The following is a 12,360-nucleotide window of genomic DNA, read 5'->3' on the forward strand; positions in this document are numbered from 1 at the left end:
ACACACACACACACACACACAGTGACACACACACAGTGACACACACACACACAGTGACAAACACACACACAGTGACACACACACACACACACACACAGTGACACACACACACACACACACACACACACACAGTGACACACACACAGTGACACACACACAGTGACACACACACAGTGACACAGTGACACACACACAGAGTGACACACACAGAGTGACACACACAGTGACACACACACAGTGACACACACACAGTGTGACACACACACAGTGACACACACACAGTGACACACACACAGTGACACACACACAGTGACACACACACACACACAGTGACACACACACACACAGTGACACACACACAGTGACACACACACAGTGACACACACACACACACAGTGACACACACACAGTGGCACACCCCCACACAGTGACACACCCCCACACAGTGACACACCCCCACACACAGTGACAAACACACACACAGTGACACACACACACACACACACACAGTGACACACACACACAGTGACACACACACACAGTGACACACACACACAGTGACACACACACACAGTGACACACACACACACACACAGTGACACACACACACACAGTGACACACACACACACAGTGACACACACACACAGTGACACACACACACAGTGACACACACACAGTGACACACACACACACAGTGACACACACACACACAGTGACACACACACACACAGTGACACACACACACACAGTGACACACACACACACACACACAGTGACACACACACACAGTGACACACACACAGTGACACACACACACAGTGACACACACACACAGTGACACACACACACAGTGACACACACACACAGTGACACACACACACACAGTGACACACACACACACAGTGACACACACACACACAGTGACACACACACACACAGTGACACACACACACACACAGTGACACACACACACACACACAGTGACACACACACACACAGTGACACACACACACACAGTGACACACACACACACAGTGACACACACACACAGTGACACACAGCAAATCATGAAATTCCCCATAGATACTACAAAGAAAGTGCTCCCAAATCTTCCCATATGTTATAAACATCACTTTCATTCATTGTGCAGCAATGAATTTTCTTTTGGTTTGAGTTCATATAAAATATGATTTTCCAAGTTGTAATCATGACATTCTGATCATTTTTGAAAACATATTTCTGAATAATTCTAACAAAAGTGATCAGTCTGCATCCACCAGGAAGTTATCAAACTGTGCAAATTCAAATGAGGATGTTCCAATCGCAGCCCAGCCATTCTTGGGTTGAAGAACAGCAGCATTCTTCCATAAAGGAAAACCATTCAGCATTCCAGTGGCCTTATTACCCTGTTAAAGGAAAAGACCACATTACAGAAAAGAAGCTTGGATTTAAGTCATTTAGATCATTTGAGTTTATCTTCTTATACATGAAAGGTTCTTACCTTTACTGTGAGAGTGAGCGTGTGCCATATACCTGGCCTTGTCCCTGACAATCCTTCAACAAGAACTTTTTTTCCACCTTAAACAAGAAGACAGTATTTTCAGGCTCTTAAAACACACTGAACTGTTGGTAAAAACATAAAAGATACAGGACTTGCCACTGACTGATATCATTAGTCACTTTGTATGTGCCATTTGCAAAAACCCAGTAAAATACGCCGTTGGATTCTCGGACTGATTCCCCACTTTGATCCACCCTGGCTGCAACGAAGACGCCGCTGTTCTCACTTTCAAGGTAAATGTCACAGGAGACTGACAGGTCTTGCCTAAATAAATGGTAAGCAAATATCACATTTTGCAGATCCAAGCAAATAAAAAGGAAGACATTAACTTAAAACTGAGCATATGAGACAGACAAACATTAACACAATCACTTTAAGGTAGTAAGAATAACGCAAGCTTTAAAAAAATCTGTCCTGATATTAGAAAATATAAATGTTGAACTTACATTTTCATTTTTTCTCACAAATAAATCAACACTAGTTTGAGACTGTAAATAATAGTAATAATAATAATAATAATAATAATAATAATAAAAAGCCTATTATTAAATATACAGATCTCTGCTATAGCATGCTCCATGTTTAATGTGGTATGAACCAACCAGCTGTGGTCTCCGATGACACTGATGGTCTGATCCGCGTCGTAACCCCACGAAACTGGACGCTGGTTGACTACCTGGCGTAAAGTGACATTGTGTGGCCCTCGATCTGTGAGGTTTGTGAAGTACTCAAACACGCCTGTCTGGTCAGCAAAGTACGGGGCCTCTGAAAAGGGAGTCGTTTCTGAGCAAGAGAAAAATTAGAAGGAAAAATAAAGTTAAACCTGGTAGGTCTTAATGACATGGTTTCACACATAAGATTAATTCATCTAGTCCAAGGGTCGGCAACCTAACACTCAAAGAGCCATTTGGACCCGTTTCCCACAGGAAAAAAAAAAAAAAAAAAAAAAAAACACAGAGAGCCACAAAACCCATTTGACATCTAAAATGAAGATAACACTGCATATGTTGTTTTTTACCTTTATGGAAAGTATAGCTACCGAGTAAACGAAATTTTATTTCTGCAAGCAAACAAAAATATTTTGAACAGTTTGAACTAACCTTAACAAAAAAGATGCTGGGTTGAAGGTTACTTTCAAATAAAATGTTCAATGTCTAATTGAGTCCTTTTCGTATTCATGACATCAAAATTTTAACTTGCTGGCTGCAGCAAACCAAAAATGTGTCTGCTTCTGTGTGTCGGATTTCACAAGTCAGCAGTTATGACGCATATTTTGAGCAACAAACAAATTAAACACGGTTTATTTTAATGTTACAAGAGCATCATAATCTTAGAATTATTTTTTTTTTTTAAAAAACTAACTAACTAAAATCAACTAAATTTAAATTAAATATTTATTTTCCATATTTTCCGCAGCAGAGGGATGAAAGAGCCACTTGTGTCTCCGGAGCCGCGGGTTGCCGACCCCTGGTCTAGACTTATCAGCTAATGTGCTCTACAGGGTGTCCCAAACATTCTCCATACATGGGGAAATTAATGTGCTTTAACAAAATCATCTACATGATTGCCATTTCTTAACACGCAGAGAGACTTCGCTCTCAGCTTTGGCAGTTTTGCAGATAATTATTGTCATATTGTCTGTTAATTTGCTTGACTTATTTTGTTTCCAATCACCAGACATACCTGATAGATTAAACTAATAGATTATCTAGGTCAAGATATTGCTATTTGGCCTCAGTGACTGCTTACTCAGATTTTTAAAGTAAAATGCAAGCTTAAAATGTTAACACCACATTAGCACTGCAAGGTTAAACATCAAATACAGTCAAACCTACGGACAGTGAAGTCATCAAAGTATTTCTTGGGAAATGGAGCAGAATCTGGAGGATCAGAGTAGAAGCCTTTTTGTCCAGTGGTGACAGTTGTGACAGTGTAAATTTCATCAATGCCCAGTTTCAAGGTAAAAAGTCCACCGGAAACCTGTTCAGACAGACGTGTTTAAAAGTCACGCTAGATAAAATGTCATCCTATAATCTGCTATAACTCCCCAAATTAGTCGTTTTTTACACCTTTATGGGCTCGATCTTCTTAAAGAGTACATCGTCTTTGGTATCAAAATCCAGTTTTGAGTACCACAACTGGAGACGAGTGATTGCAGCCTAGAAAAAGAAGGAGGCGTAGACAGTCAAAACTACTTCCTGCAATACAAGATGGAACAAGATGGTCACCTGAAGAGATACTGCACGTACAAAGGAGCCTTTGAGCTGAAATGTTGATTCCTGAGCTGAAACACTGAAAGGAGGGAGTGAAGGACGAATGCACTGCGAGTGATTGTGGGTCTGCAAACAAAAAAATTAATGTAAATAAGACTGCATTTCTCAGTATGGAACAAGACAATGCATTACCTTACATAAATAAATAAAAATACCCACCATGGTTTCTATTACGATGGTAAGGTTCCCTTGGCCGTCTGTTAACGCTACGTAACTTCCACCGTGAGTGAGGTTCCCTATGGTCTTGAGGTATGTCCAGCCGGGTTGTACAAACTGTGTAGTGTGAGCTACAGCACAAACACACAAGTACATGTTACTCATACAGAGCTTTTAACAATGGACATAGTCACACAGCAGCTTTACAGATATCAGGATACAGGATTTATCCCTAATAATCAAGCCAGATGTAAGTGTTTGCTAGAGCCATGTATTTTTTCTGTTATTCAAATGGTGTATCTAATTTTCCTTACTCTTTATTTATCATGTATTCTGTTGATTGAGTGTGTGCTCTCTATAGGTGAAAAGGCACAGTTGGTCAGAGGTGTACTATAAACTTAATGAAGAGTTAGGTAGAGAGCAAGGAGATTGGCGGGAGCAAGAGGAAACAGTCAAGAAGCTGGCAAACTCAAGAAAACATGGACGACGACTTCTACTTTCGGCTTTCCCCGTTATGGGTCGCTGCAGCGAATCAACAGTTTCCACCTAGCTCTATACTCGGCATCCTCTACTCTCGCACCACTTAACCTCATGTCCTCTTTCAACACATTTGAAAATAAACTTCAAGGTGAAATATTAGAGATCCGTGTGGTGATTGAACATAAGACAAAGTTTCTCAAAGATTTGCCAAAACAGTGTTTAGGAAAAGCTACCTGAGAAAACATGAGGAAGAATCCTTGTAAGTACCCGGACTCAAAATAGAACCCATCCTCATCTGGTAGTCATCAGATAATCAGAATAGAAATCTTACCTTTTACAACTGAAGACTACACAGCAAATTCTGGCCTTTGGAATAAACTTTGTGAGTTTATCCAACTACATTTGAGTGTAAGAATGGTTGAGATTTCAGCTCTTTTCAGGAGTTGTAACTAAATTCTCTTGGAGTTAAAATTCTATTAAAATGTAGAGTTAAATTTAACCTAATAATAATAATAATTTGTTATATGGATCTTGTATCTATACATATAAAATAAAATCTTTTACATCCTGGTGTCTAGTGCTAGTATGCTAGCTGCGTAGGACTCATGTAGTAGTAAGTACTTCCAGGTACATAAACAATGTTAAAAATTCAAAGAAAACTAAACTTAACTGCAAAAATCCAAAGAACAAAAACAACAACGATACTGCAATGATTTTACAACTTGTGTTAGATTACAGCTTTTGTTGTCTCAGGACATTAACATTTCCTTTGTACCTACAGCCTACTGTGATGTAATATGTACAAAAATCGGAGACAGAAATTTGGGGAAATTATAAAACGTCATTAATAGCTGAATGAACAAAACGTAGGCAATAGTGATGGAATCCAAACCCAAATGCGTCTTCTGAATTTGTTTTCCTTAAAAACATTTTGTGTAATCACTTGTTCTTTTGGTGCAGTATGTTATTCAGTACAAGAGATAAATGGTACAATTTTGAATATTTGCAAATTCAAATGTATAAATACAAAAATAAATACTCCTCTTACTCCAAAACATTATTTGGGGATTAGTTTTGCCTGAGCTTGATGTTATTACCTGAAGGAAGTATTAAGATTTTTAGCTTTAATTTACATATTTTAAACTGATTGAGTTACTTGTTATCTACATTATCCTCATGTCTTTAGTGCACAACTACTGTAGATGAGCCGAGCGTCATGCCCTGGCTGATTGACTACATTTTAGGGTGGAGGGTGACAATTCACACAACTGTGGCTAAAAATATGAAACCTTTGGTACTATTTTGTACATATAAACTGTATATTACCAGTTATCCATATTGGGGTTTCCACCACATAATTCCCACTCCATGGCTCTTCTGCGGTCATCAAACCGTCTCGACCAAACGACAGATCTTCATAATAACTTGCTATCAGATTCCAGGAGATAGTCCTAAGTTTTTACGAAATAAATAATTAAATAAATCTAAACAGATGAGTTGTTCAGTAATTCATCAGGAAGGTTTATGGAAGTATGTTACTCACGACGTCATCCTGCCATTGACATAGTTCCAGTTAAGAATACGAGCCCAGCATCCTGCCCCGATGTCATCGTTAAACGTGCTGTAATCCTCCGAAGACCAAAGCTTTTTACCCGTTAACAGCGCCTCCTTGACAGTCGTGGTACCAGGATAGTGAACACTGGAAAGAAAATGATGTCATTTTTAAACTGTATTATGAATGGAATACAGTGAAAACGTGTAAAATAAGCTGTTATGGATCAAAATGTCCCAAAACTTACCCAATAACTTCAACAGCATCATTGAGATATGGATCAACAAGCAAGGCACTGGAAATGTCCCAATTCCCATCTGCTGCAATAATGCCCACATTTGGTAAATGAGCTCGGTCTAGGGTGTCTCGAAGCACCTGAATGTTCATGAAATAAACATTGTCAAAAAACAAAAGAGTCAAACACCCCGCCCCAAAAAAAAAAAAAAAATCATAACTTATGACTAATTCTATCAGGTATTGTACCTGGATGTACTTTGAATCAAAGTTCCGTTCATTCCATACCTAAAAATTGTCAACAACAATTTAATGTCAACAACAATTTAAAATATATGCATTATTTGAATATAATTTTAGATTAATATCTAAATGGAAAAAAAAAACATACCCCTATGTAGTTAATATCCAGACCATGATAATGTTTGGCTCCGATCACCCAAGACACAACATAGTTAGCAGTAATGTTTGGGAAGTTGTAAGGCCAGTTGGTCCCATTAGCAACCCATCCCGGAAAAGCCCAAGGCAGACCTACAAAACATCCCACAGGAGATGAACTGTCAGATACACAGGTCAGATGCTGGTAATGCATGCGATAATAATCAATCATTTATTAAAAGGAAAGACATACAGATTACAGATATAAATATGATTATAATCACTGTGATTGATGGATTAATAGAAATATTGGCACCCTTCAAGAACCTGGAAAAACTACGTACCTCTTTATTGCCTCCCTTATTTATGCAGGTGGTGCAACAGAAAAAGAAATAAATCATTTATAAAATCATTCAGCAGGATACAGTTATCTAAGATCCAAGGAAAGAAGTAAGGACCATCAAGATAAATATGATAATTATCAAGATTATGATATTGAATCAAGAATTATTGGCACCCTTCAAAATATTAAATTATACACATTTTGCAGTCAAGATACTGGAAAAACTCCATTCTCAGAGCTTGATCAGTTTAGTTGAAAGTCAAGGTCACAATCCGTTCTTAGATGCCACCTCCAGAACAATACACATCCATAACAAAAGACTCTCCTCCTGCAGGTCACAGAGGAAAATGCACAATCCCTTGAAATTAAAACTCCAGAAGAAGGAGTACGGCAGTGGAATTGTGTATTCTCAAATGAAGACCATGAATTGGAGCTAAATGATTAGTATCACACTGAAGTTAAACAACATTTCTGCACAACACTTCTCCTCGCCTCAGCCAAGCTGCCTTTACAAGCATAACAATCATGCTAGGCATTGCAGAAGCAGACTATGTGCTGTTCTTTAATGTATTCTTTCTACCTTAGCTGAACAGAATAGGTGTAGATTCAGGTGCAGACTAAGTGGCTGAAAGAACTTTCTTTCAATTGCTTCCAGTTTGTCATACAGGGATCTCACACCTTTTTGCTCAGATATCAATTCTGAAAATGATCCAAACAGGGTCAAAGTCACAGCAAAGTCAAAATGTATAAAATAGCTATTCTTCAATAGAATGTTTGGAGCATATTTTAAGAGTATTTAAAACATACACTGGTCTAGAAAAACTAGACTTCTTGTTTTAAGGCTATCATTTTCATAAAGGGTGCCAATAGTTCTGAATTTGACCACATCGGTGTAATGTCCTCCTTCTCAAGATCGTCTTGAGTTTCATCTGATGAGATGTGATCCTACCGATGAGCATGATGTCTGGGTTCCTCTTCTTGGCTTCCTTCATAAGCCACCACTCATAACCGCGGAAGTAATTCTCATCGGTCTCGTTGTGCATGTGTGAAGGCTCAGTGCCATCTATAGAAAAAACAATAGACACAAATACGAATATAACTGTATATTCATTATTGTAGATAAGTCTACAGTGCTTACTTTAGTTTACATTGTTTATGTAGATTATCTGTACATACACTATATTTCTTGGTTACTCTTGTACATATAATACACACACACACACATATACACACTTATATTATATATATATATATATATATATATATATATATATATATATATATATATATATATATATATATATATATATATGTGAATGAAAATTATATTTTTTAGACATATTGTTTATACAGTATAACTGTTTTCTACTATTTGGACTTCTGGTAGATGATAAACAGCATTTTGTTGCTGTGTACCAATACTATGCAATGACTATAAAGATTCTATCTGTCTGCCTGAAGTAAATAAACAATGTTTTAAAGATTTTTCTTGCCTAATATGCTAAATATTCGCACATCCCCAATACAACATATGCCCAAGCCTCACATTTTTTTCAGAGGACAATTTCACCAGGATTATGTATGTCTGTACCCAAGAACTGCTGCTGTAATCATAAAACATTTCCAGTGCTTATAATCCCAGGTCTCTTATTCATAATAAAAGACCTGCCTTTCAACACTCTTAATACCATTTGTTTTTACATTTCTACACCTGCATAATGCAAAGATGTATTAATCGCTCCATCTATTGACTCCACTCGAGATTTCTACCTTATATCATTTCAAGGAGTTTTTTAATAAGTGTCAATATTTTGTGTCAATAGTGTCAATATTTTGTGTCAATATTTTGTGTGGCCACCATTATTTTCCAGCACTGCATTAACCCTCTTGGGCATGGAGTTCACCAGAGCATCACAGGTTGCCACTGGAGTCCTCTTTCACTCCTCCATGATGACATCACGGAGCTGGTGGATGTTAGAGACCTGGCGCTCCTCCACCTTCCGTTTGAGGATGCCCCACAGTTTTTTTGGAGACATGCTTGGCCAGTACATCACCTTTACCCTTAGCTTCTTTAGAAAGGCAGTGGTCACCTTGGAGGTGTGTTTGGGGTCATTATCATGTTGGAATACTGGCCTGCGTCCCAGTCTCTAAAGTGAGGGAATCACGCTCGGCTTCAGTATGTCACAGTACATGTTGGCATTCACGGTTCCCTCAATGAACTGTAGCTCCCCAGTGCAGGCAGCACTCATGCAGCCCCAGACCATGACACTCCCACCACCATGCTTGACTGCAGGCAAGACACACTTGTCTTTTTACTACTCACTTGGATGCCGCCACACACGCTTGACACCATCTGAACCAAATAAGTTTATCTTGGTCTCATCAGACCACAGGACTTGGTTCAAGTAATCCATGTCCTTAGTCTGCTTGTCTTCAGCAAACTGTTTGCGTGCTTTCTTGTACATCATCTTTAGACAAGGCTTCATTGTGGGACGACAGCCATGCAGACCAATTTGATGCAGTTGATGCTCTGCGTATGGTCTGGGCATTGACAGGCTAACCCCCCAACCCTTCAACCTCTGCATTAATGCTGGCAGCATTCATACGTGGATTTCCCCAACACAACCTCTGGATATGACGCTGACCACGTGCACTTAACTTCTTTGGTCGACCATAGCAAGGCCTGTTCTGAGTGGAACCTGTCCTGTTAAACCACTGTATGGTCTTGGCCACCGTGCTGCAACTCAGTTTCATAGTCTTGGCCTACGCCATCTTTATGTAGGGCGACAATTCTTTTTTTTTTCAGATCCTCAGAGAGTTTATTGCCGTGAGGTCCCATTTCGAACTTCCAGTGACCAGTATGAAAGAGTGAGAGCGAAAACACCAAATTTAATACACCTGTGACCTTGAAACACAAACTAGCCACATGACACCGGGGAGAGAAAATGGCTAATTGGGTCTATTTTGAGGAGACAGCAAATTTACACTGTTATACAAGCTGTACACTCACTACTTTACATCGTAGCAAAGTGTTAATTCTTCAGTGTTGTCACATGAAAAGATATAATAAAATATTTACAAAAATGCGAGGGGTGTATTCACTTCTGTGAGATACTGTATGTATGCACGTATGTATGTATGTATGTATCTATGGTTTATTCTTTAGGAATCTAAGTCAACATCCAGATTTCTGTTAAACTGCTTTGTGACAATGTCTACTGATAAAGAATACTGGGTTGAATTATCATGTGCTTTTTCCATCACCAGACCTAGATTAAAAAAACTGCATATTTATGTGAGTAGTAATGTATCGGTTTTACTGGAATATCTCCCCTATATACTCAACACAGCCATCTTAAGATACTCTTGCAGCTTATTTCTGTACTCTATATGTTCCCTGTTGTATCCTCATGTAGCCTGTATTAAAGCCTGGATGTAAAATAATTAAGAGGCAGTTTGATTTTAATTCCAGTAAAATGTATCATCAGAGACACACCCTGTCAACACTGTAGGAAACGTTACTGTGTCAACAGTAACAGTTTCCCCATCAGCCTGACAGCCGTGTGACTTCAGGAGTAAAAATCATATGACAGCAGAAGTTCATAGACAAAGCAAAGCTCAATGTTACATGAAACCTGCAAATCACAATGCCAGCTTTTAGAACTTTTTGACACACACAGAATTACCAGATGATTTTTTTTTTACCTGTCGTTTGAGAATCACCTCCTATTTCCACTTTAAGTATGTGCAGTGAAGCTCCAAAATTAGGCTAGAAGGAAAAACAGGAGCTTAATTAAACTTTTTCATTTGCAAATAATTTTACAACATTCAGCATCAGCTGTACATGCTTTACATTGTCTTATTGCTTTTTCATACTTTCATAGAGTCTGGTACAACAATAAGTGTTTTTTTTTTTTTTTATAATGTGAGATTTTTCATAGAAAGTTGGTTGAGAAATAAAAGTGACATGCTGCAGTGAGTATGTTTGATGTTCATGTCTTAAGAGAAAGAGAACTCAATGTAGTGTTTAATGTTAAACTAAACTGATCTCAAGTCATTTCGAGCTGATTTACATCTAATACTATTATTGTTCTAATATTTATATATAGGATTACTTAAGCAAATAAACAGTAGTGCAAAAACCTACCTTAAATAAATAATCCAATATTTGACTCCTATACGGTTCTTTATAGTTAATTAAAAGTCTCGAGGTAGCCTAAAAGAAAAAATATTCAATATTTTTTATTAAATAAAATGATATCATTTTTATGCTTAATGCCACTGACGTTATGTCATGTAAGAAGCATAAGGTAGAGCAGCAAACAGATAGATGTACACAGGTAACCTACCCCTCCTCCACTTAATCCTCCTATACCATCAAACCGTCTCCCCATCCCGACCCTATCATCCACAACGTACATTTCTGCTCCACATAAGAGAATACATGACAAAAGAAACAAGCCGACATTAGAGTTCATTGTCACAACTTCCTGTATAACGCAGAACTGAGTCAGCAGAGCAACAACAGTACAAATGTTTACAGCACCAGGCTGTTTAATTTCTTACTTCCTGGTTAACCACGTGACATTTTTAGCTTTTTGCTTATTGGCTGTCGCTAACAGCTTACGTCATCTACCTGTGTATAAAAACAAGTTTTTCGGACATGAACATCATATTTAATAAACATACTATCATGAATTTATTATGCATTTTACTTTAACATACTCGTGTTTATTGTGTGTACACCTTGTGCAGTATTATAAGGAACTTATTATAATACATTATTATTATTTTATTGGAATAATAAGGTAAATAAAGTAAATTTTACTGGACATCTTGAAGAATCTGCTACATTTTGTTATAGACTTTGTTTTTATCTGAAATGTTTTTCATTATGTAATTTATTACATTATTTACTAAAGCATTTTTTTTCTGTAACGTTTGATATTTCTGTTCAAAGAGTCATGCTCGTTTATGTACTGACTTTTGACTGAATGTATAAGTGATAATGTTTTTATTCACAATCATCCAAGGTGTCAAGGCTTTAAAGTCATTCAGACTACATCCCTAAGATACTTTGTGAAAAGTGCTGATTCTCTTCTTTTTATTTTAAAGACATTACTTTACATGACATCACTATTTAATGTTATTATAAAATGTATTTTATTAGACAAAAGACAAGAAATAACATTTAATTATATACGTTATGTATTAAATACAGTTTTAATGTATTGGTTTATTTAATCGTTTTTTTTGTATTATACACACACACACACACACACACACACACACACACACACACACACACACACACATATATATATATATACATACATATATACATATATATGTATATATATACATATATATATATAATACAAT

The 12,360-nt window shown here is 37.4% G+C and overlaps 1 protein-coding gene across 1 annotated transcript; it reads right to left on the reverse strand.

Annotated features, from left to right (window-relative positions):
• Nucleotides 1–1,054: 1,054 nt before the first annotated feature.
• On the reverse strand, nt 1,055–11,529 carry galca (galactosylceramidase a). The gene is made up of 17 exons (XM_060866255.1): nt 11,328–11,529; nt 11,126–11,194; nt 10,684–10,747; nt 7,928–8,041; nt 6,649–6,788; nt 6,507–6,545; nt 6,271–6,398; nt 6,015–6,170; nt 5,798–5,922; nt 3,995–4,122; nt 3,812–3,901; nt 3,632–3,721; nt 3,398–3,542; nt 2,165–2,345; nt 1,666–1,826; nt 1,503–1,579; nt 1,055–1,407 (listed from the first exon to the last, which is right to left on the reverse strand). The coding sequence occupies exons 1-17, from the start codon at nt 11,454–11,456 to the stop codon at nt 1,264–1,266; spliced, it is 1,980 nt and encodes a 659-aa protein (XP_060722238.1). The 5' UTR covers nt 11,457–11,529; the 3' UTR covers nt 1,055–1,263.
• Nucleotides 11,530–12,360: the final 831 nt, after the last annotated feature.

The sequence above is a fragment of the Tachysurus vachellii genome, chromosome 3 (assembly GCF_030014155.1).
Source record: "Tachysurus vachellii isolate PV-2020 chromosome 3, HZAU_Pvac_v1, whole genome shotgun sequence".
NCBI lineage: Eukaryota > Metazoa > Chordata > Actinopteri > Siluriformes > Bagridae > Tachysurus > Tachysurus vachellii.

What these genes read in the sequence shown, in the direction of transcription:
- galca (XM_060866255.1), bottom strand. Translation starts at nt 11,456, where the DNA reads ATGAACTCTAATGTCGGCTTGTTTCTTTTGTCATGTATTCTCTTATGT. An exon ending in AGGTGATTCTCAAACGACAG is followed by an intron (nt 8,042 to 10,683) that starts GTAAAAAAAAAA and finishes TTTTTTCTATAG; the next exon opens with ATGGCACTGAGCCTTCACAC. An exon ending in TTCAGCTCAAAGGCTCCTTT is followed by an intron (nt 3,722 to 3,811) that starts GTACGTGCAGTA and finishes TTCTTTTTCTAG; the next exon opens with GCTGCAATCACTCGTCTCCA.